Source organism: Thalassophryne amazonica, chromosome 7 (assembly GCF_902500255.1).
Source record: "Thalassophryne amazonica chromosome 7, fThaAma1.1, whole genome shotgun sequence".
Classification (NCBI taxonomy): domain Eukaryota; kingdom Metazoa; phylum Chordata; class Actinopteri; order Batrachoidiformes; family Batrachoididae; genus Thalassophryne; species Thalassophryne amazonica.
This window is the reverse complement of record NC_047109.1, coordinates 89707758-89730253: the sequence shown is the minus strand read 5'-3', so window position 1 is coordinate 89730253 and position 22496 is coordinate 89707758. Positions and strand designations below refer to the sequence as shown.

The 22496-nt window shown below is 43.7% G+C and overlaps 1 protein-coding gene across 1 annotated transcript in view; it reads left to right on the top strand.

The window, feature by feature from the left end:
• hacl1 (2-hydroxyacyl-CoA lyase 1) overlaps positions 1-20000 on the top strand; it is a 34386-nt gene extending 14386 nt beyond the window's left edge. Inside the window, exons 10-17 of the mRNA XM_034175013.1 lie at positions 2150-2255; positions 3840-3923; positions 13155-13256; positions 13368-13522; positions 16693-16851; positions 16934-17041; positions 17129-17315; positions 19662-20000. Of these exons, the coding sequence (XP_034030904.1) occupies positions 2150-2255; positions 3840-3923; positions 13155-13256; positions 13368-13522; positions 16693-16851; positions 16934-17041; positions 17129-17315; positions 19662-19694 (934 nt within the window). The 3' untranslated portion in view covers positions 19695-20000. The remainder of the gene's footprint in view (positions 1-2149; positions 2256-3839; positions 3924-13154; positions 13257-13367; positions 13523-16692; positions 16852-16933; positions 17042-17128; positions 17316-19661) is intronic.
• Positions 20001-22496: the final 2496 nt, after the last annotated feature.

Below are 22496 nucleotides of genomic sequence, written 5' to 3'. Positions count from 1 at the left end.
TGAGTGGTCTCTCTGTGTGTGGAGTGGTGGACTCACATGATGGTTTCTTCTTTCACAGACTCGGTTGGTCGCGGCCACCTGGGGGGTGTCGGCGGGGTCCTTGGGTCCGAACTGTTCTGGCTCCGAACCGTTTGTGCTGCTGGGAGCGCACCGTTGTTCCATCTCGCCAGACCGCGCACTTATTTGTTATTAAGCACTCACTGTTATGTCATTAAATTCTGTTATCCCTTTGAACCGTGCTCTGCTTATTTTATGCTGGGTCCTTTAAACGCTGGTCGGTTCTCCGCCCGCGTCCGACACATAACAGTCTGTTTTTCTGGTTGAAATGAGATATAAATAATCTACCAGACTTAAAAAAATTTACAAATTTCCAAGTTATTTTGTCTAAAAATAAATGTCAGAGGTTCCTTATGTTAAACAAGAAATTATCTAATCTGAAATAACAGGTGGTTTTAATTTACAGATGAAAGGTTTCTAAAGAACCATTTATTGATTTATTTAGCTATTTTAATTACAAGTGTTCTAAACTTTTTTAACAGTAATCAGAAATTCTGAGGTAACAAACAACAACAACAAAAAACATTTCCAAGGATTTTTCAGAAAACTGCTCCATTAAATGAGCAGTCCTGTCACATGTTTGTTTTGTACAGATCAGTGGTTTCTGCACCAGTCTTCCGTGTTTTGGCCCGACGCGTCGTTCCTATTGGACAACACAAAGGTACATCACAGCTCAGAGTGTCGAAAGTTGGATTGGATTGAACTTTGACCGCGTCAGCCTGCCGAAAAGTGGCAATGCGCGCTCCCGTCAGAAGCGTCAGTTTAGCTCCTCTTTTGACGCGACGCTTCTGACGCATCTAAAAAGCAACGCATCTCATTGAAAATAATGCTTTTTAGACCGATCTTTGACGCATTTGACACGTCTGACGTATTCAGTGTGAAAGGCCCATAACAGTGCATCATTACGTTCTGTCACATTGTGAATGAGGCAAATTGTCTCCACACACACACGCCCATATTCATCCTACCATCAGCTGCTGAAAAATTGAGATTGCTCCAGTTTGCGCCTCAAAATCCACAGCAGAAGAACTTTGTGATTGGATGCTTAGTTGGGCTCTGTGCCATGGAGTGGCTCAGAGAGGAGGAGGAGGAGACGGAGAGAGTCAGATGTGTGGCTCCACGCAGCTCTCGCCTTGTGTGTTTTCCCAAACATCAGGCACAGCAGCAGCAGGTGGAACACCTGCAGGGGCGCGCTGATGAGCACTGAAACGAGGCTTTTACCCGACTTGGTGTCACTGTCCTTCAGCATACTGCAGCAATGAAACTGAATGCAGTGCAGCAGAGTTTAATTGTGGGCACATCAGAGAAGAACACTGTCACGGTCTATATATTAGGATCACCACTAATCAAGACAGAACAACACGCTTAGTTGTGACCTCCACGACATGAGGCGAAATGAGGGTGGTACGTGACATTCGTGGAAGATTTTTTGACAGCCAAAAACATGCTACACGAAAATCTTGAATATCACACACCACCACACACTATTAAGAAACTTATTCAGATGCGTTAAGTCATGTTAAGAATGTCAAGAATATGCCAAGAATGACACAAATATGACATTCATAACATGTCCTGCCTATGTGTAAATGCAGCTTTAGCCTTTCTTTGCTTTCCAGTTGATGAAATGTAGAAAAACTAATAGACACAACTAATTAAATGAACAAACTGACATGCAAACACAAAAGAATCTGAACAAAAAACTAAATTGAAATTACATCATACATTGGTAAAGTTATTCCTAGGCTTTTAAAGAGCCTAGGAATGTACCCTGAAAAATGCAGCAAACCTTCACAAGCAGTTTGATAGGCCTGTCTGTTTTTATTTTATGTTATGGTCATTGTGCATGTTGAAAGATGCCAACATGGCACCAAATAGGAGATTCACTGAATCTCACCTGTATTTATCAGAACCCAAATTTTCAGAGCAGAATATGCAGCACTTTGTACAGACATATTTATGGAAACTTTATTATTACACTCCTTATTGATAGAAACAGTCACAGAGAATATTCTCTCATACCTGTTTTCTCTAATATCTGATCATAATTGGTTATTGTCCTGCCTCTTTCGCTGACCTTTCTGGTACCAAGAGCCCTTCTCCAGGCTGATGTGGTGCTTCTGCTTGGAGCTAGGCTGAACTGGATCCTACACTTTGGTCTACCGCCCAGATTTGACCCTCATGTCAAGGTCATCCAGGTTTGTAGGAGATAAAGTTCTTTTTAGGTAAAAATGTGAATGGAGGATAACTCCTATCCACACGTCTACTTGAACTTGAAAAGATTGTAGGAACATATGACACAATAGTGATGATACGCAGGATCTGCAAATATGTTATCACAATATCTGACTGAGTTGATTTGGTGTCTGCACTTTGAATGAAATCATGCTCTTGTGCATTTTGATGTATATGAGGTCTGTCCATAAAGAAACGGTCCTTTTTATTTTTTTCAAAAACTATATGGCTTTCATTCGTATGTTTTTACGTCAGACATGCTTGAACCCTCGTGCGCATGCGTGAGTTTTTCCACGCCTGTCGGTGACGTCATTCGCCTGTGAGCACGCCTTGTGGAAGGAGTGGTCCCGCCCCCTCGTCAGATTTTCATTGTCTGGAAATGGTGGAATGAAAAGGACTTTTTTTCCATCAGAATTTTTTCAGAAGCTGTTAGAGACTGGCACCTGGAAACCATTCGAAAAATTTATTTGGCTTTCGGTGAAAATTTTACGGGCTTCTCAGAGAATAAGGACTGTTACTACAGGTTTAAGGACCCCTTTAAGGATGCTCGGCACGCCGAGCTGCGACGACAAGGCACAAACCACTGGATCATTTCTAAACGGATGGCTCTGTGGATAGGAGACCGTCATGTGCTCTTTCTCTGGTTATCACAAGAGCTGGACATCAGCCATTTTCCAGCAGATTTCACTTTTAACAAGAGATTTTGTCATGGAAATGTGGACATGTCCAGCTCTCCACAATTTCTCTTATACTCACTCGACTGGTAAGCACTGAAAGCCGAGATAGACATGTCCCAACTTGTCCTCTAACACTCCGAAAGGGAGGTGTTCCTTTGTCTCGCTTCCAAAGTGAATCGGTCGTGACGCGCGAAGCCTCCGCACGGCTTTCCATGACAAAATCTCTTGTTAAATGTGAAATCTGCCAGAAAATGGCTGATGTCCAGCTCTTGTGATAACCACAGAAAGAACACACGATGGTCTCGTATCCACAGAGCCATCCGTTTAGAAATGGTCCGGTGGCTTGTGCCGCGTCATCGCAGCTCGGAGCGCGGCGCACCGACTGTCCTTAAAGGGGTCCTTAAAGCTGTAGTTAAAGTCCTTATTCTCTGTGAAGCCCGTAAAATTTTCACTGAAAGCCAGATAAATTTTTCGAATGGTTTCCAGGTGCCAGTCTCTAACAGCTTCTGAAAAAATTCTGATGGAAAAAAAGTCCTTTTCATTCCGCCATTTCCAGACAATGAAAATCCGACGAGGGGGCGGGACCACTCCTTCCCAAGGTGTGCTCACAGGCGAATGACGTCACCGACAGGCGTGGAAAAACTCACGCATGCGCACGACGGTTCAAGCATGTCTGACGTAAAAACATATGAATGAAATCCATATAGTTTTTGAAAAAAATAAAAAGGACCATTACTTTATGGACAGACCTCATAGTTTCATCAGCAGGGCAACAAACCATGAGGTCAGAAATGATAAGTTAGTTGTACCTGAGTTAAATTATACATTTTTCTGTTCCTGTTGCTAAGAAATCTTGTGCTCTGACTTCAGGTGGACCTTTGTGCTGAGGAGATGGGGAATAATGTGAGGCCTGCTGTTGCCCTCCTGGGTGATATCAATCAAGTTGTCATACAGGTGCGTTAACTGCACGTCACCTCACACCTTGTGACAATCTACTAGCTTCTGTGTTTTAAAGATATACAGTTACAAGAGATATACAAGATATACAAGAGAACAGTTTTTATTACGCGTCTGTGTGTCATTCATGTATGACAGAGGCCAGCAGGAATCTCTGTGCTTATGCTAGTCAATAGGCCTCACTGCCCGACAGCCAAAGGATTTTCTGGCCACTCAGGCCAGAGCCCGGGTTTTAGCCCACTGGTCAGTGCCCGCCTCCCATGCCGGCGATCGTGAGTTTGCGTCCCGAGGGGAGCAAGTGGGAGGAGTCAACATACACAACGCAGAGCAAGTCGCTACATATACATGAATATATACAATGAAAGTTGTCCTCTGTATTTAACACATCCTAATTAAAGTTCAATCAATCAATCAATTTTTTTTTTATATAGCGCCAAATCACAACAAACAGTTGCCCCAAGGCGCTCTATATTGTAAGGCAAGGCCATACAATAATTATGTAAAACCCCAACGGTCAAAACGACCCCCTGTGACCAAGCACTTGGCTACAGTGGGAAGGAAAAACTCCCTTTTAACAGGAAGAAACCTCCAGCAGAACCAGGCTCAGGGAGGGGCAGTCTTCTGCTGGGACTGGTTGGGGCTGAGGGAGAGAACCAGGAAAAAGACATGCTGTGGAGGGGAGCAGAGATCGATCACTAATGATTAAATGCAGAGTGGTGCATACAGAGCAAAAAGAGAAAGAAACAGTGCATCATGGGAACCCCCCAGCAGTCTACGTCTATAGCAGCATAACTAAGGGATGGTTCAGGGTCACCTGATCCAGCCCTAACTATAAGCTTTAGCAAAAAGGAAAGTTTTAAGCCTAATCTTAAAAGTAGAGAGGGTGTCTGTCTCCCTGATCTGAACTGGGAGCTGATTCCACAGGAGAGGAGCCTGAAAGCTGAAGGCTCTGCCTCCCATTCTACTCTTACAAACCCTAGGAACTACAAGTAAGCCTGCAGTCTGAGAGCGAAGCGCTCTATTGGGGTGATATGGTATTACGAGGTCCCTAAGATAAGATGGGACCTGATTATTCAAAACCTTATAAGTAAGAAGAAGAATTTTAAATTTTATTCTAGAATTAACAGGAAGCCAATGAAGAGAGGCCAATATGGGTGAGATATGCTCTCTCCTTCTAGTCCCCGCTAGTACTCTAGCTGCAGCATTTTGAATTAACTGAAGGCTTTTTAGGGAACTTTTAGGACAACCTGATAATAATGAATTACAATAGTCCAGCCTAGAGGAAATAAATGCATTAATTAGTTTTTCAGCATCACTCTGAGACAAGACCTTTCTAATTTTAGAGATATTGCGCAAATGCAAAAAAGCAGTCCTACATATTTGTTTAATATGCGCTTTGAATGACATATCCTGATCAAAAATGACTCCAAGATTCACACAGTATTACTAGAGGTCAGGGTAATGCCATCCAGAGTAAGGATCTGGTTAGACACCATGTTTCTAAGATTTGTGGGGCCAAGTACAATAACTTCAGTTTTATCTGAGTTTAAAAGCAGGAAATTAGAGGTCATCCATGTCTTTATGTCTGTAAGACAATCCTGCAGTTTAGCTAATTGGTGTGTGTCCTCTGGCTTCATGGATAGATAAAGCTGGGTATCATCTGCGTAACAATGAAAATTTAAGCAATACCGTCTAATAATACTGCCTAAGGGAAGCATGTATAAAGTGAATAAAATTGGTCCTAGCACAGAACCTTGTGGAACTCCATAATTAACTTTAGTCTGTGAAGAAGTTTCCCCATTTACATGAACAAATTGTAATCTATTAGACAAATATGATTCAAACCTGTTATGTGTTGACGCGGGTTGAGGAGCGGACCTGCGTCTGACGGAACCCAGCGCTAAAATAACCAGAAAGCGGTTCCAATAACAAAACAATTTATTTCTTCCACCCTTTGGTGCATAACAATGTGTACAAACTAAAACAGCGTCAGTTTGGTGGAGTGAAGGCTGGCATGCTCTCCAGCGCCTAAAAGGATCGAAACCCGGCGCTTCTGGACTCACTGTTACCGCCAAACACCCCCCAGGTGGACACGACAAACCGACTCTCTGCGAAGGATAGAAGAGGTGAGGTAAGTCAGCAGTTACAACCAATATCCTTCAAAAGGCACACACCATCAGCAACACATTCAGGTCTGTATTTAAGCTTTATGCAAATGAGCAGCTTCTCACAACAGGTGGAGGATCACCGGTCCGCACGCCACGGCAGTGAGAAGCGAGCTGCACAATTCTCATCACAATTCAAGTATACTGCGTAACAAAATACCAAGTTACTATCAACAATTAGTCAAACAATTAATCACCTCTGATGTGTGCTGACAGCATGTGTCCCTCACCCTTCTTCCTTCTCAGGCACGATGTGTCAAACCCAGGAGCGGTCCTCAGCGTCTCACAAACGAACATCACAAGGTCGAGTTCCCGGCAATTCTGCTTGAATCACACATGGCTTAAATGCAGAACGCCATCTAATTATATGCTTCAGCTGAAAGTCTTTAAGGTTGCATGTGAGCACCATCCACAGGTGCTGCACATAACGTTGATGAGGGTGAAGGACTCTTCATCCAGCACCTTCTCCACAGACAAATCAGTTTTCATACCACCTGGAGAGCAAAGAAAAGAAAAGAACACCAAAATGTCCAGCCACACCCCCCCAACACACAACAAAACCACCGCAGCGCAGTGCCTTTAATACCTATGGCATTCTCTAATCTCTGTAATAAAATGTTATGGTCAACAGTATCAAAAGCAGCACTGAGGTCTAACAGAACAAGCACAGAGATGAGTCCACTGTCCAAGGCCATAAGAAGATCATTTGTAACCTTCACTAATGCTGTTTCTGTACTATGATGAATTCTAAAACCTGACTGAAACTCTTCAAATAGACCATTCCTCTGCAGATGATCAGTTAGCTGTTTTACAACTACCCTTTCAAGAATTTTTGAGAGAAAAGGAAGGTTGGAGATTGGCCTATAATTAGCTAAGATAGCTGGGTCAAGTGATGGCTTTTTAAGTAATGGTTTAATTACTGCCACCTTAAAAGCCTGTGGTACATAGCCAACTAACAAAGATAGATTGATCATATTTAAGATCGAAGCATTAAATAATGGAAGGGCTTCCTTGAGCAGCCTGGTAGGAATGGGGTCTAATAAACATGTTGATGGTTTGGATGAAGTAACTAATGAAAATAACTCAGACAGAACAATTGGAGAGAAAGAGTCTAACCAAATACCGGCATCACTGAAAGCAGCCAAAGATAACGATACGTCTTTGAGATGGTTATGAGTAATTTTTTCTCTAATAGTTAAAATTTTGTTAGCAAAGAAAGTCATGAAGTCATTACTAGTTAAAGTTAATGGAATACTCAGCTCAATAGAGCTCTGACTCTTTGTCAGCCTGGCTACAGTGCTGAAAAGAAACCTGGGGTTGTTCTTATTTTCTTCAATTAGTGATGAGTAGAAAGATGTCCTAGCTTTACGGAGGGCTTTTTTATAGAGCAACAGACTCTTTTTCCAGGCTAAGTGAAGATCTTCTAAATTAGTGAGACGCCATTTCCTCTCCAACTTACGGGTTATCTGCTTTAAGCTACGAGTTTGTGAGTTATACCACAGAGTCAGGCAATTCTGATTTAAAGCTCTCTTTTTCAGAGGAGCTACAGCATCCAAAGTTGTCTTCAATGAGGATGTAAAACTATTGACGAGATACTCTATCTCACAGAGTTTAGGTAGCTACTCTGCACTGTGTTGGTATATGGCATTAGAGAACATAAAGAAGGAATCATATCCTTAAACCTAGTTACAGCGCGTTCTGAAAGACTTCTAGTGTAATGAAACTTATTCCCCACTGCTGGGTAGTCCATCAGAGTAAATGTAAATGTTATTAAGAAATGATCAGACAGAAGGGAGTTTTCAGGGAATACTGTTAAGTCTTCTATTTCCATACCATAAGTCAGAACAAGATCTAAGATATGATTAAAGTGGTGGGTGGACTCATTTACATTTTGATCAAAGCCAATAGAGTCTAATAATAGATTAAATGCAGTGTTGAGGCTGTCATTCTCAGCATCTGTGTGGATGTTAAAATCACCCACTATAATTATCTTATCTGAGCTAAGCACTAAGTCAGACAAAAGGTCTGAAAATTCACAGAGAAACTCACAGTAACGACCAGGTGGACGATAGATAATAACAAATAAAACTGGTTTTTGGGACTTCCAATTTGGATGGACAAGACTAAGAGTCAAGCTTTCAAATGAATTAAAGCTCTGTCTGGGTTTTTGATTAATTAATAAGCTGGAATGGAAGATTGCTGCTAATCCTCCGCCCCGGCCCGTGCTACGAGCATTCTGACAGTTAGTGTGACTCGGGGGTGTTGACTCATTTAAACTAACATATTCATCCTGCTGTAACCAGGTTTCTGTAAGGCAGAATAAATCAATATGTTGATCAATTATTATATCATTTACCAACAGGGACTTAGAAGAGAGAGACCTAATGTTTAATAGACCACATTTAACTGTTTTAGTCTGTGGTGCAGTTGAAGGTGCTATATTATTTTTTCTTTTTGAATTTTTATGCTTAAATAGATTTTTGCTGGTTATTGGTGGTCTGGGAGCAGACACCGTCTTTACGGGGATGGGGTAATGAGGGGATGGCAGGGGGAGAGAAGCTGCAGAGAGGTGTGTAAGACTACAACTATCTAACTAACAACTGTCATAACCCATTAACAAAACATGGTAGACACTTGAAATGTATGTATATGTATCCCCTGGCGAGTAGATCATCTCACTGAAGTTAAGAGTTGTTTGGTGTATATATATTCATAGAGGATTGGGTGGCACTCGAGAGTGGGTGGCCCGGCGGCCAGGTCCGTGCTCACAGCCCTTGGCTGTTGGGACGTGGAACGTCACCGCGCTGGGGGGAAGGAGCCTGAGCTTATGCGGGAGGTTGAGAGATACCGACTAGAGATAGTCGGGTTCACCTAAATGCACAGCTTGGGCTCTGGTACCCAACTCCTGGAGAGGGGCTGGACGCTCCACTTTTCTGGCATTGCCCATGGGGAGAGGCGGAGAGCTGGGGTAGCATTGCTTATTGCTCCCCAGCTCAGTCGCCATGTGTTGGAGTTCACCCTGGTGAACGAACGGGTCGCGTCCCTATGCCTTCGGGTCGGGGACAGGTCTCTCACTGTTGTCTCGGCCTACTGGGGACTCCATTGTTCTCCTGGGGGATTTCAACACCCACGTGGGCGGCGACAGTGAGACCTGGAGGTGGGGGATCGGGAAGCACAGCCTCCCCGATCTGAACCCGGGTGGTGTTCAGTTGTTGGACTTCTGTGTTAGTCAGTCTGTCCATCACGAACACCATGTTCGAGCACAAGCATGTCCATAAGTGCATGTGGCACCAGGACACCCTGAGCCGGAGGTCAATGATCGACTTTGTAGTTGTATCATTTGACCTTCGGCCACGTGTCTCGGACACTCGGGTGAAGAGAGGGACTGAGCTGTCGACCGATCACCACCTGGTGGTGAGTTGGATCTGCTGGGAGGGGAGGAAGCCGGTTAGACCTGGCAGGCCCAAACGTATCGTGAGGGTCTGCTGGGAAGACTGGCGGAACCCTGTGTCAGTGAGGTCTTCAACTCTCACCTCCGGGAGAGCTTCTCCCAGATCCTGGCCGAGGTTGGCGACATGGAGTCTGAGTGGGCCATGTTCTCCACCTCCATTGTCGATGCAGCCGCTCGTAGCTGTAGTCGCAAGGTCTGGTGCGTCTGGTGCCTGTCGCGGCGGCAATCCCTGAACCCGGTGGTGGACGCCGGAAGTAAGGGATGTCATCAAGCTGAAGGAGGAGTCCTACTTGTCTTTGATGGTAAGTGGGACCCCGGAGGCAGCTGACAGGTACCGGTAGGCCAAGCGTGCTGCAGCCTGTGCAGTCGCAGAGGCAAAAACCCGGGTCTGGGAGAAGTTCGGGGAGGCCATGGAGGAGGACTATTGGTTGGCCTCAAAGAAATTCTGGCAATCCGTCTGACGCCTCAGGAGGCGGAAGCAGCTGTACACCGGCACTGTCTACGGTGCGGGTGGGGAGCTGTTGACCCTGACTGGGGATGTTGTCGGGCAGTGGACGGAATACTTCAAGGATCTCCTCAATCCCATCGTCAAGTCTTAAGAAGAGGAAGCAGAGACTAGGGACTCAGGCGGACTCATCCATCACCATGGCAGAAGTCACCGAGGTGGTCAGAAAGCTCCTCGGTGGTAAGGCTCCTGGGGTGGATGAAATCCGTCCTGAGTACCTTAAGTCTCTGGATGTTGTGGGACTGTCTTGGTTGATATGCCTCTGCAACATCGCGTGGCAGTCGGGGACAGTGCCTCTGGATTGGCAGACCAGGGTGGTGGTCCCTCTGTTTAAGAAGGGGGACCGGAGGGTGTGTTCCAACTATAGGGGGATCACACTCCTCAGCCTCCCTGGTAAGGTCTATTCCAGAGTACTGGAGAGGAGAAGTCGCCCGATAGTCGAACCTCGGATTCAGAAGGAGCAGTGTGGTTTTCGTCCTGGTAGCGGCACACTGGACCAGCTCTACACCCTCCATCGGGTGCTCGAGGGTTCATGGGAGTTCGCCCAACCAGTCCACATGTGCTTTGTGGATCTGGAGAAGGCGTTCGACCGTGTCCCTCTGGGCACCCTGTGGGGGGTGCTCTGGGAGTATGGGGTCCGGGGTTCTTTGCTAAGGGCTATCCGGTCCCTGTACGACCGCAGCAGGAGCTTGCTTCGCATGGGCTGCCCTTTGTCACCGGTTCTGTTCATTACCTTTATGGACAGAATTTCTAGGCGCAACCAGGGTGTAGAGGGGGTCTGGTTTGGGAACTACAGAATCTCATCTCTGCTGTTTGCGGACGATGTGGTTCTGTTGGCTTCATCAAATCAGGACCTTCAGCGTGTACTGGGGCAGTTTGCAGCCGAGTGTGAAGCATCCAGGATGAAAATCAGCACCTCCAAATCCAAGGCCATGGTTCGCGACCGCAAAAAGGTGCTTTACCCTCTTCAGGTCGGTGGAGTGTCCTACCCTCAAGTGGAGGAGTTTAAGTATCTTGGGGCCTTGTTCACGAGCGAGGGACGGATGGAGCGTGAGATCGACAGATGGATCGGCGCAGTGTCTGCAGTGATGCGGTCACTGTATCGGACCGTCGTGGTGAAGAGAGAGCTGAGCAGGGGGGCAAAGCTCTCGATTTACCGATCGAGCTACGTTCCAACCCTCACCTAAGGTCATGAGATTTGACTCATGACCGAAAGAATGAGATTGCGAGTACAAGCGGCCGAGATGAGTTTCCTCCGCAGGGTGGCTGGGTGCTCCCTTTGAGGTAGGGTGAGGAGCTCGGTCATTCGGGAGGAGCTCGGTCACTCGGGAGGAGCTCGGAGTCGAACTGCTGCTCCTCCATGTCGAAAGGAGCCAGCTGAGGTGGCTCTGGCATCTTTTCCGGATGCCCACTCGACGCCTTGCTGGAGAGGTGTTCCGGGCACGTCCCATTGGGAGGAGGCCTCGGGGAAGACCCAGGACACGCAGGAGGGACTACGTCTCTCCGTTGGCTTGGGAACGCCTCGGGGTTTCCCCGGAGGCGCTGGGGGAGGTGTGTGTGGATCAGGAGGTCTGGGCGGCTTTGCTTGAGCTGCTGCCCCCGCGACCTGACTCCGGATAAAGCGGAAGAAAATGGATGGATGGATATTCAAAGTTCTTTATTAATCGTCTCCTTTCGGAGAAATTTAGTTTGGTGCATGAGGGGGCTCACCTGCACAGAGAGTAAAAACAGGACCAGCCTTTACACAGTAAAAGCCACAAAAATAAATACCACCAACAATAAAATAACATAAATAACCAAAAATAACCTTATAAATCATTGTAACCAACTCAATATAAACTACTAAAACCACACATCCATTAACCACTCGCCATTCAACTGAAAAATGTGCCAAATTTATCCTATGACATTAAGTACAATTTAAGCTTGTTCATTAATAAGCTTAATAGACAACAGAACAAATGAATGTTTGTACCGGTTACATTTGTACAAAGGAACACGATATCTCTTTCCCGAGTTTAACAAGGTATACTCTGAGTGCAGAACATGTGAGCTGTCCATTAAGATGTTTTTTGCTTGTGTAATGGTTGCTCTGTCAGAGAGTTCTTGAAAACTGGGAGGAGTGTGGCCCATGATCTTACAGTTTTTATAAGGGCATGGATCTGTGCTTTCAATTTGACTGGAAGGTTCCCAGACCAGCCGGTGATACCATAGCGAAAAATGGACTCAATCGTAGCTCTATAAAAGATTAGCATAATGTTCCAGCAGACCCCAAATAAAATGAATCTGCGCAGAAAGTGCAACCATTGATGAATTCTAACACTGACAGAAGTAACGTGTCTGCCAGCTTAAGTTACTATCAATATGAACACCAAGATATTTGTAAGCGGTCACCTGTTTAATTGTGAGGTTGTTTATAACAACAGATTTATGGTCACCGGCTGATCTGGGATCAGCATCATCTCTACTGTTGTTCTTATTAATCTGGAGTTTATGGCTGTCACACCAAGCCACAAAATCATTCACAGCATATTTTCACATTAATGATGGTAAAGCTGTGACTTGAGATTGCTTGAGTAATTAAAGTTCCTCTTGGTGATGTGTCAAACAAGCAGTTACTTGACGAGACTAAGACAACGAGTATCACTTGCATCGTGAGGGAGCTTCAGCTTCAACATTTTAGCTATGTGGCATGTTTCTCCTGAGTGTTGATGACCCCAGTAGTTGGAGAAGGGCAAGGGGACACTCACGTTTCACCTGGCTGCGGCAGATAGATGATTATTTTAGCAATGTGGGGATGGGTGGTTGCAACCGAAGACCAGACATGGCTTGACTTGTTGATACCTGTATATTTTGAGGTATTAATAGTTGGCCAGGGGTGGTGGCCAAGTGGTTAATGCGCTTGGTTTCAGTGCAGAAGGTTCCGGGTTCAAATCCTACTCCTACCACATTTCTCCATGTAATGTGGAGTTGCGTCAGGAAGGGCATCCGGCGTAAAACTTGTGCCAATTCAACACGCAGATCCACCTTGTGCGACCCCGAGTGCAAACAAGGGAGCAGCCGAAGGGACTTACTTTACTAATAGTTGGCCCATTGTGATTTCTCAGCTACTTGATGGCGTATGTAGAGATGGCTGGAAGTACTCCTCAGATACAGAGTGGTGGAACACGCTTAGGAAGAAGATCGCTGCCAATGCTCTGTCCAACAAGGTGAGATTTCAGCGCAAACATTTTGTACAGCTGTTAATTGATCACAATGTGAGGTGTTAGATGCATTTTCAGACAGTTATTATGCTGACAGTTTTGGTATTTTCCACACAGGAGCTTGCACTTCAGTCATCAGTTCCAATGAACTACTACACAGTGTTTCACCACATCTCAGAGCTGCTGCCACATGACTGCATTATTGTCAGCGAGGGAGCAAACACAATGGACATAGGGCGCACAATGTTGAAAAACTACCTACCACGACACAGGTAAAGCTGAGTCTGTGGTTAAAGATAACACTTCTCATTTGTGTTAAAGGACTAGATCCAAAATATACACTGCATCCATTAAGCAAGTGAGCATTCTGACCTTATCATAATTTCTTTGTATATTTTCTAATTCCACACTATATAAACCAGAGTACTTATTGGATTTACACATTCTCAGGTGATATGTAGTTGTGTAATAAGGGAGGGTGTGTCCTAAAGTCATTAAAACCCTATGTCAAGGTGTGAATAATTATTAGGCAGCAAAAAAACACCTCCGTCTTGGAAGTCTCACAGGACATGTTGGGCCATGTCCAGCTGTTACACAATTTCTTGGATACTCACTCGACTGAAAGCCATCAAAAGCCGTCTGAATCTTCTGAATGGTTTCCAACACGGAGGTGGGTTTTTTTTTGCTGCGCGTCCTGAGCTGCTTCGTGCCGACGCGCGAAATCCTCCGCACGTCTTTCATTACAAAATCTCCTGTAACAGTGGAATGTGCCGCAAAAGTGCTATGTCCAGCTCTGTTGCCATTTCTGTGGTAGTCACATGATGTCCCGGATCAACACAGCGTTTAGTTTAGAAATGATCTGGTCAATCCAGCCTGTCGAATGGCTGCTCGGCGCGCGGCGCGCCCTCCGCCGCTGTGGGCCGTCTTTAAAAAGGTTTTAACAGTCCATAATCCGCGTGACGCAGACAGAATCTTCACCGATATCCAACTGAATCTATCGAATGGTTTCCAACTGCCTGTCTCTAACAGTTTCTGAAAAAACTTTCATGGAGCAAAGCGGCAGTCTCTCAGCAAGTTCTCAGACAAAAGAAATCTGACGGGAGGGGTGGACCAGTGCTCACTCAAAGCCTGCCCACAGGTGAATGACGCAACCGACAGGCGTGGAAAAACTCACGCATGCGCACGAAGGTGTTGTGTGGGCCGCTGAAGAGGAGGTACTGCTGGCCCACCACCACCAGAGGGCGCCCTGCCTGGAGTGCGGGCTCCAGACATCGGAGGGCGCTGCCGCCTCACAGGAGCAGCCAGGGTGACAGCTGTCACCCATCACCTGAGACAGCTGATACCAATCACCAGGGAGGTATATCAGCAGGACGGCATCTCCACCTCATGGCCGAGATATCGCTCTACTAAGGAGGTAACGAACTCAGCCAGTTGTGTTATTCAGAGAAGTAATACTTTGTTGCTTGTGCTTAGGTCAGCTGAAGACCGTATTGGACGTGGTTGGATAAGTACTCACATTCCAATCCTACAGTGCTGTTTTTGAGTAGAGGTGGAGGTGGTGTTTCCACCCTGTGTGTTGCTGGGTGCGGCCGCACCCACACCTGACTGTTTCTGTTCCTTGCCAGCAGTACCGGATCCGACGAGCGGAGGCAGTGGCCACCTGGGAGTTCGGGACTTGGCGGCTCCAGTATTCCCGGGGTTCGGTGGCAGAGGAAATCGGGTGGTTCCGGTTCGACTCGGACAGACGTCTCCTATCGTCGAGCCTGCCCACACGACACCATTGGAATTCGGCTTACTGCTATAATTGTAATCTGTTGTGTTTGTTGTGCGTGTTCACAACAGTAAAGCTTTGTGATTTGACTTCCTCCATTGTCCGTTCATTTGCGCCCCCTGTTGTGGGTCCGTGTACCTACACTTTCACAACAGAAGGTTCAAGCTTGGCTGATGCAATCACACGTGATTCAAATCCATATAGTTTTTGAAAAAAATAAAAAGGTCTGTTACTTTTTGGACAGACCTTGTACAAGGTGGAGACGTATGGAGCTAAATCAAGACCAAAGGTTTTGTAATTTGAAAATAAAAAAAGATTGAAAAAAAATATTTTGAAACTGAAAATTAAAGTTTTGTAATCTGAAAATAAAAAAAGATTGAAAAAATAAATTTTGAAACTGAAAATTCCATGTTTGTTCTTGAATTTTATAATAATTTAAAAAGTATTATCAAAATAAAAATAAGTGTAAGATATATATTTTTCAGTTTAAATACATTTTTGATTCAGCTCTGTAATTTTTTTTGATCAAATTTTTTTTCATTCATATTTCTTTTTTTCACCTTCAGATCTTTTTTTCACTTTCAGATCTTATTTTTTCAGTTTCAAACTTTTGGCCCTGTTATGGCGTGGGAGGACATGGCTTCGATTGAGAGGGGCGTGGAATTGTGAATTGTGAACGTTAAAGAGCAAACACGAAGCGATTGCAACTCACAGTGATTCCAATTTAAAATAATGGAGAAGCAACCTGAGCTTCTTCTGGCATTTTTACATAAAACAAACACAATAAAAATGTCTATAAACCCAGAGAATATATTCATGCGAGTTTTAGGCACGATATACAAAGAGTTTAATGCTGTTGTCTGTGTGGAGCCTGATCAGAGCATCTCAAATGCATTTCTCCTGTCGTGAACGTTTACCAATAATGCACTAGCACTGCCGAGGCATGTCCACACTAAAACCTTCAAAATTAGTACAATACTTGAAAACTAAAACATATAGCTGATATTTTCACTTTATAAAACTTCAGAAGTGACATTAATTTAAGTAAGATGTCCAAAATTAGTTTGGTTCAAATTTTAACTGTATGCCTTTGGATGACTTGGGTGATATTGCTGGTGAGTTAGTATGGTGTCAAGAGCAATTATCTTGTGACCAGGTCTCCCCTGACTGCAAAGGATAAAGCGGTTTCTCCTGAAACCAGCGCTCCTCTGTTTACAGAAAATAGAGCTGTTTAAACATGTAACAGATAAGCACTAAAATCTTTCATATCAGACGTAACAAATGTTTTTAACTGTTAAAGCTTTATTCACTACGCCTGCAAAAACATGTTAGCGATCTAAAAATTATCGGACCAAAATTTATCGGAAGATAATTGGTCCGATGAGGGTTTTCAAAGTTATCTGAAAAGCTAATCTGATAATGAAAACATTAGCTTCGATAATTAGCGGTTAGCGGATTAGCGGAACTGTGCCCACCACTGAATCTACAATAGTCTTTGACACTGGAGGGCTCATTCAACACTCGGCATGAGACGAACAGTTTGTCACGTGACACTGTATTGCCCATGTGCATTTCCCTATTAAAACACTTTTGACATGTTTTTATAAAAGTGACATCTGAGAAATGTATATCTTTGTTGTTGGCGCTGTAGCTAACGCTATTGACGTGCAGGTTGGACGCTGGCACGTTTGGAACAATGGGCGTTGGCCTCGGCTTTGCTATAGCAGCTGCTGCTCTGGAGATGAGCGAGAAAAGAGGTCAAAGGATAGTTTGCGTGGAAGGAGACAGTGCCTTTGGATTTTCTGGCATGGAGGTTGAGACCATGTGCAGGTAGATTTATTTCCTTGATTTGTGATTGTTGTATTCACTCGACTTGTACTACTTTATTTTACATCCTTTCTGTTTTCCACAGGTATAATCTCCCTGTGGTCATCATTGTGGTCAACAATAATGGCATATACAGTGGAGTGGATTCAGACACTTGGAAGGAAATGGCAAAAATGGGAGACCTGACAACTATGTGAGTCATGCAGAATTACACTAATGAGTGTCAAATTTCTTCCATAATTGAATGAATGGTATCCTCCTTTGCTATGTTGGTTGTCAGAGCTCCACCTATCACTCTCCTACCTGAAGCACGCTATGACAAGGTTATGACGGCATTTGGCGGCCGAGGGTTCCTGGTGAAGACTGTGGAGGAGCTGCGGAATGCTTTGCAGCTCAGCTTAAGTGACTGGGAGAGGCCCAGCCTGCTCAATGTGCTCATTGACCCTTCATCAGACAGGAGACAACAGGTAGCCTTCACCTTTGAATGTACTTGTAGAGACAAATTAAATTACACTGTCAAAGTCAAACATGAATGAAGAGAGCAATGCTTTCACTTTGGGGTTGAAATACAGCATCAGCCTACTAAGTACAGTGCCTTGCAAATGTATTCACCCCCTTGGGCATTTAAATATTTTAATTTGTGTATGCCATTTCTGGCACAATAAGTAATTCAGGCTTCTCTGTATTAAAATTTCTAAAATTGTCATCCATAAACTCAAACTGAAAGCAAATCTTTACAACTTGTTATAAATTAAACTAGAGCAGCACGCTTATAGAGTGCAAACCTTTGCCAGCACTAGTTTCCAATTCCACAATTTTTTACCTCAGAAAAAAAATTCAAGGTCACAGTCCTGTTAGAAGTGGCTTTTCATAAGCAGAAATAGATGTGATCAAATGCCAGTTATATATTTAGTTCATGCACTTGAATCAAAGTTTTTTTTTGTGGTGTTGTCGGGGGGGGGGGGGGGGGGGGGGGGGTCTAACTTTTTCAGATAATTTTCACAGAACATTGGTTATCTCTGCTATGCACAATTAGATAAATAGATGAAGATCGACAAACAGGCATAAAATCGGAACCTCCGTCCACGTTTGGTGGTGTAGGTAAATTCATAACAGAAAAATGAGCGTGACTGAGGCACTGTTGATTGAGATATAATGCAAAATGTACACCAAATAGGCATTTCAATGTGAAATTGTAATGTCCGCAAAATCCACAATCCGGATCAGATCCAGATCAAACTTTGTCAGGTGATAGTGAGTGCCAGTATGCACCTCACTTTCAAATATGAGAGTGATTGGGGCACGTTTGATTAGGATATAATGTAAAATATACATTAAATGGGGTTTTCAGTGTTGAATTAAATTGGCCACAAAATCTGTAATCTGGATCAGATCTGGATAAAACTTTGTCAGTCGATAAAGGATACCATCCTACATAACACTCTCAAATATGAAAGAAATTTGATCTTTTTTGACAGATGTATGAATTTCTGAAAATTTGTTCATTGTTAAGGAGAGGGATTGTTCCTGACTTTAACCTTTGACCATGAAAATTGAATCAGTTCTTGCCTATCAGGATATGAATCCTCTAAAAATTTCATAACAGTATATGAATAATTGTGGGCTCCATGCTGTTCACGAACAAACAGACAAACAAACATGGGCAAAAAGATAACCTCCACCCGATTTCATTGGCGGAGGCAAAAAATAAATAAATAAAAAATCAAAACCAAGATAATGGGTTACATAAATAATGGCACCCTTTGGTATAACACACAGCAATCATCAGTTTCATTGCCAATTTACTTGAGACACATTCGGGGATGGATACATGTACATTTTACTGAATATGTCTTGGCATTTTTTTTTAACATCAGTTATTAATAAATACAAACAATATGGTACTCTCTGGTAAGTGTGTGGAGTAAATATTTGAATGACCGTGCAAAAAGGACAGTACTGAGAGAAGTCACCAAGACACACACAGGTTTTGTGTTTGACATGGCATAAAAAATTAAAATGTGTAAAAGCCCGAGGGGGTGAATACTTTTGCAAGGCACTTTATGTACTTGATTCTGCTGTTTGAAAGGCTGCAGGTCTCTGAGTGCCGTGCCATACTGAACAGTAATCCGTGTACTCCAGGTGCGGTGCAGAATTGTTGTATTCCACCATCCCTCCACCTAACACCAACCTGACCTTTCTATTTGTGTCTGCATAATTAGAAAGTATGGCCCTCTGTGTTGATGTTGAATGTATCTACGCAACCCTTTGCAGACGTGTTTGAAATCTGTATTGCAGAGTTTCCATGGCGCCCAGCTCCACAGTGTGTAGCAGAAGGACTCGTGTCCTGAGTGGATGTGTGTGTCCTTCATCATTTGTCCTCCTTATTTGCATCCATTGACCTTAAAGCTGCAAGTCTTTGCTCATGGGTTTTCTGAAACAGTTCATACCACTCAGCTCACACAGCGCTTGGCAGCGGAATATCATCGCCTTCTGCTTGTTCATCCATCCTTCTTTCTGTTTGTTGATCATAAATTTTTTTAAAAATTCAAGCTATGATTTGAGAATGACTAAGGATCTTAGGATGCTATTAAAGACCAAGTTTATATGCCTGAACTTGAACAAAGACAGAATAATAGTCACAAAACATGCATGAAATGTGTGTTTTACTGACAAAATGTCTAAATAAGGCAGTGTGTTTGAATTTGGAGACCACATTTTTCTAACTTTTACCTCTGGCACAAAAATCCCTTTCTAGAAAAAGTGTTTTATTGTCTCAGAAGGTTTAATATGACTCTTGTTTTTATTTTCAGGAGTTCCCTTGGCTCACACGCTCCAACCTGTAGACCTGCAGAGATCTGCTTCCTGCTTTCTGCACAGCAGGCAGCGACTATTTCTCCTCAGCAAACTCCAACGTGAACCTAATATGTCTTGTTAACATTGATTTATGAAATGATTCAGTATATTTTGACTGCAAAGTTGTATTTCCTCTAACTAAGTAAAATCAGAAAAGACCACTTTGACACCCATGTTTTTTAAACATCAGGATTAAATGCCTTTGCTTGGTATGAAATCAGAATTTCGCATTTTGCCACATGGAAAAAAACTATCACGTTTCATGTTAAAAGTAGTCTAATTACCAATTATTAAAATGAGTGGCCTTTTCTTGATCAATTTACTGTTGAAATTCTACTTTGTTCAATACACTTGAATAACATTTGGATATATTTCAAGTGTACAAGGCACATTCCAGATAATAATGAAACGTTTCAATGCTAATTTAAACCTTGTGCAGTGGACGGTGCACACTGATCAGTTAAAATTTTTGGTATTTTCTTGCAGTTTTACAATGTTTTGCAAATTAAAATGAACAAAGCAAACCACCAGACCTTTAGAAATGAACCAAACTGACAAACATGCCTCAGTAATTTATATCATGTAGGAACGGCATATATACATTTGTAAGAAGTAAGCTTCATTACTATGATGACAGTATGCGTGCACCACGCACGTAGGAATCACACTCAAAATGTGATCTGCTATCAGAAATGTCTGCTGCAGGGAAGCTTAGTTCCTCATATACAGCCTGTAATTACTGTAAGTGGATGTGAAGCAGTGAATTTTGTGAACCTGACAAAGACAAAACATTTGTGCTGTCAGTGTGAGCTCATTCTAGTCTTGAGCATCCAGAACCCCCCTCCCTTTTTTTTTTAATTCTGCACACTAACAAGACTGTGTGGATCAGGGTTTGTCATGTGAAGTGGTGAGGGCTCCATCTGGGTCTTAATCAAAAACTTGGTGAACATTGGCTGAGATTTACATCATCTTCACAACCGAGTTGTCACATAACATGGGCGATGTCCTACCGCGTGCTGGGTAATCGGGAGAGTCGGGAGTTTTCCCGGTGGGCTGGTCCAACCTGGGGCTGTTGTGAAGGATGTTAATACGAGGTCTGTCCATAAAGTATAGGTCCTTTTTATTTTTTTCAAAAACTATATGGATTTCATTCATATGTTTTTACGTCAGACATGCTTGAACCCTCGTGCGCATGCGTGAGTTTTTCCACGCCTGTCGGTGACGTCATTCGCCTGAGAGCACTCCTTGTGGGAGGAGTCGTCCAGCCCCTCGTCGGAATTCCTTTGTCTGAGAAGTTGCTGAGAGACTGGCGCTTTGTTTGATCAAAATTTTTTCTAAACCTGTGAGACACATCGAAGTGGACATGGTTCGAAAAATTAAGCTGGTTTTCGGTAAAAATTTTAACAGCTGATGAGAGATTTTGAGGTGATACTGTCGCTTTAAGGACTTCCCACGGTGCGAGACGTCGCGCAACGCTCTCAGGCACCATCGTCAGCCTGTTTCAAGCTTAAAACCTCCACATTTCAGGCTCTATTGATCCAGGACGTCGTGAGAGAACAGAGAAGTTTCAGAAGTAGTCGGTTTCAGCATTTTATCCGGATATTCCACTGTTAAAGGAGATTTTTTTTAATGAAAGACGTGCGGACGGGTCCGCGCGTCGGGACGCAGCCGACGCGGTGCGGCGGCACAGGAAAAACACCTCCGTGTTGATACCATTTGTAAAATCCAGGCGGCTTTTGATGGCTTTCAGTGGAGTGAGTATATGAGAAATTGTTTAACAGCTGGACATGTTCCAACTTGTCCTTAAGGCTTCCAACAGAGGTGTTTTTCCTGTGGCGGAGCGTCGCGGCGGCTGCGAGCCGACGCAATCCGCCCGCACGTCTTTCATTAAAAAATCTCCTTTAACAGTGGAATATCCAGATAAAATGCTGAAACCGACTTCTTCTGAAACTTCTCTGTTCTCTCACGACGTCCTGGATCAATAGAGCCTGAAATGTGGAGGTTTTAAGCTTTTTTTAAGGGGCTGGACGACTCCTCCCACAAGGAGTGCTCACAGGCGAATGACGTCACCGACAGGCGTGGAAAAACTCACGCATGCGCACGAGGGTTCAAGCATGTCTGACGTAAAAACATATGAATGAAATCCATATAGTTTTTGAAAAAAATAAAAAGGACCTATACTTTATGGACAGCCCTCGTATATATGCATACATGACCACCACTAACTGTTAGGCTACACAGCACACAAGACACTTGGGCTGCTGTATCTTAAAGAGACGACATTAAGTGTTATAAATGTTTTACAATCATGAAAATTCACAAGAAAATAACTTAAGACTGCTTCTTTTGCAATGCTGTTATCTTGTCCAAAGCCTAAGGTAGGGACATACCATTACATGTTTAACACCCCTATGCATTCATTACAGTTAGTTCAGTCCAATCAAGCCCTGTGCACTCAGATGGGACTTGTGCTACTAGCAAGTATAGGAGGAGTGTCCCGTGAGTGAAAAGATGGACAGAAAAAAGCCAGGTGGAGCTGAAAAAGCTAGATTAAGAAAAAGAAAAGTTTTGGAGGAAGATGCTGCCAAGTGTGTAAAGCTCACAGATATTTTTCCAAGAAGACAGAGTGAAGAGAGAAATGGTAAATAGGGCCGGGCATAACAGGCTACATGCCTGTTATGCCCGGATGTCAGCCGTATCAACATTTGTAGTACTCTACCACCTCTTCCAGCTACTTACAGACTTCACTGACTTACGCTGGGCATACACTGTACGATATTTTCAATTGTTGT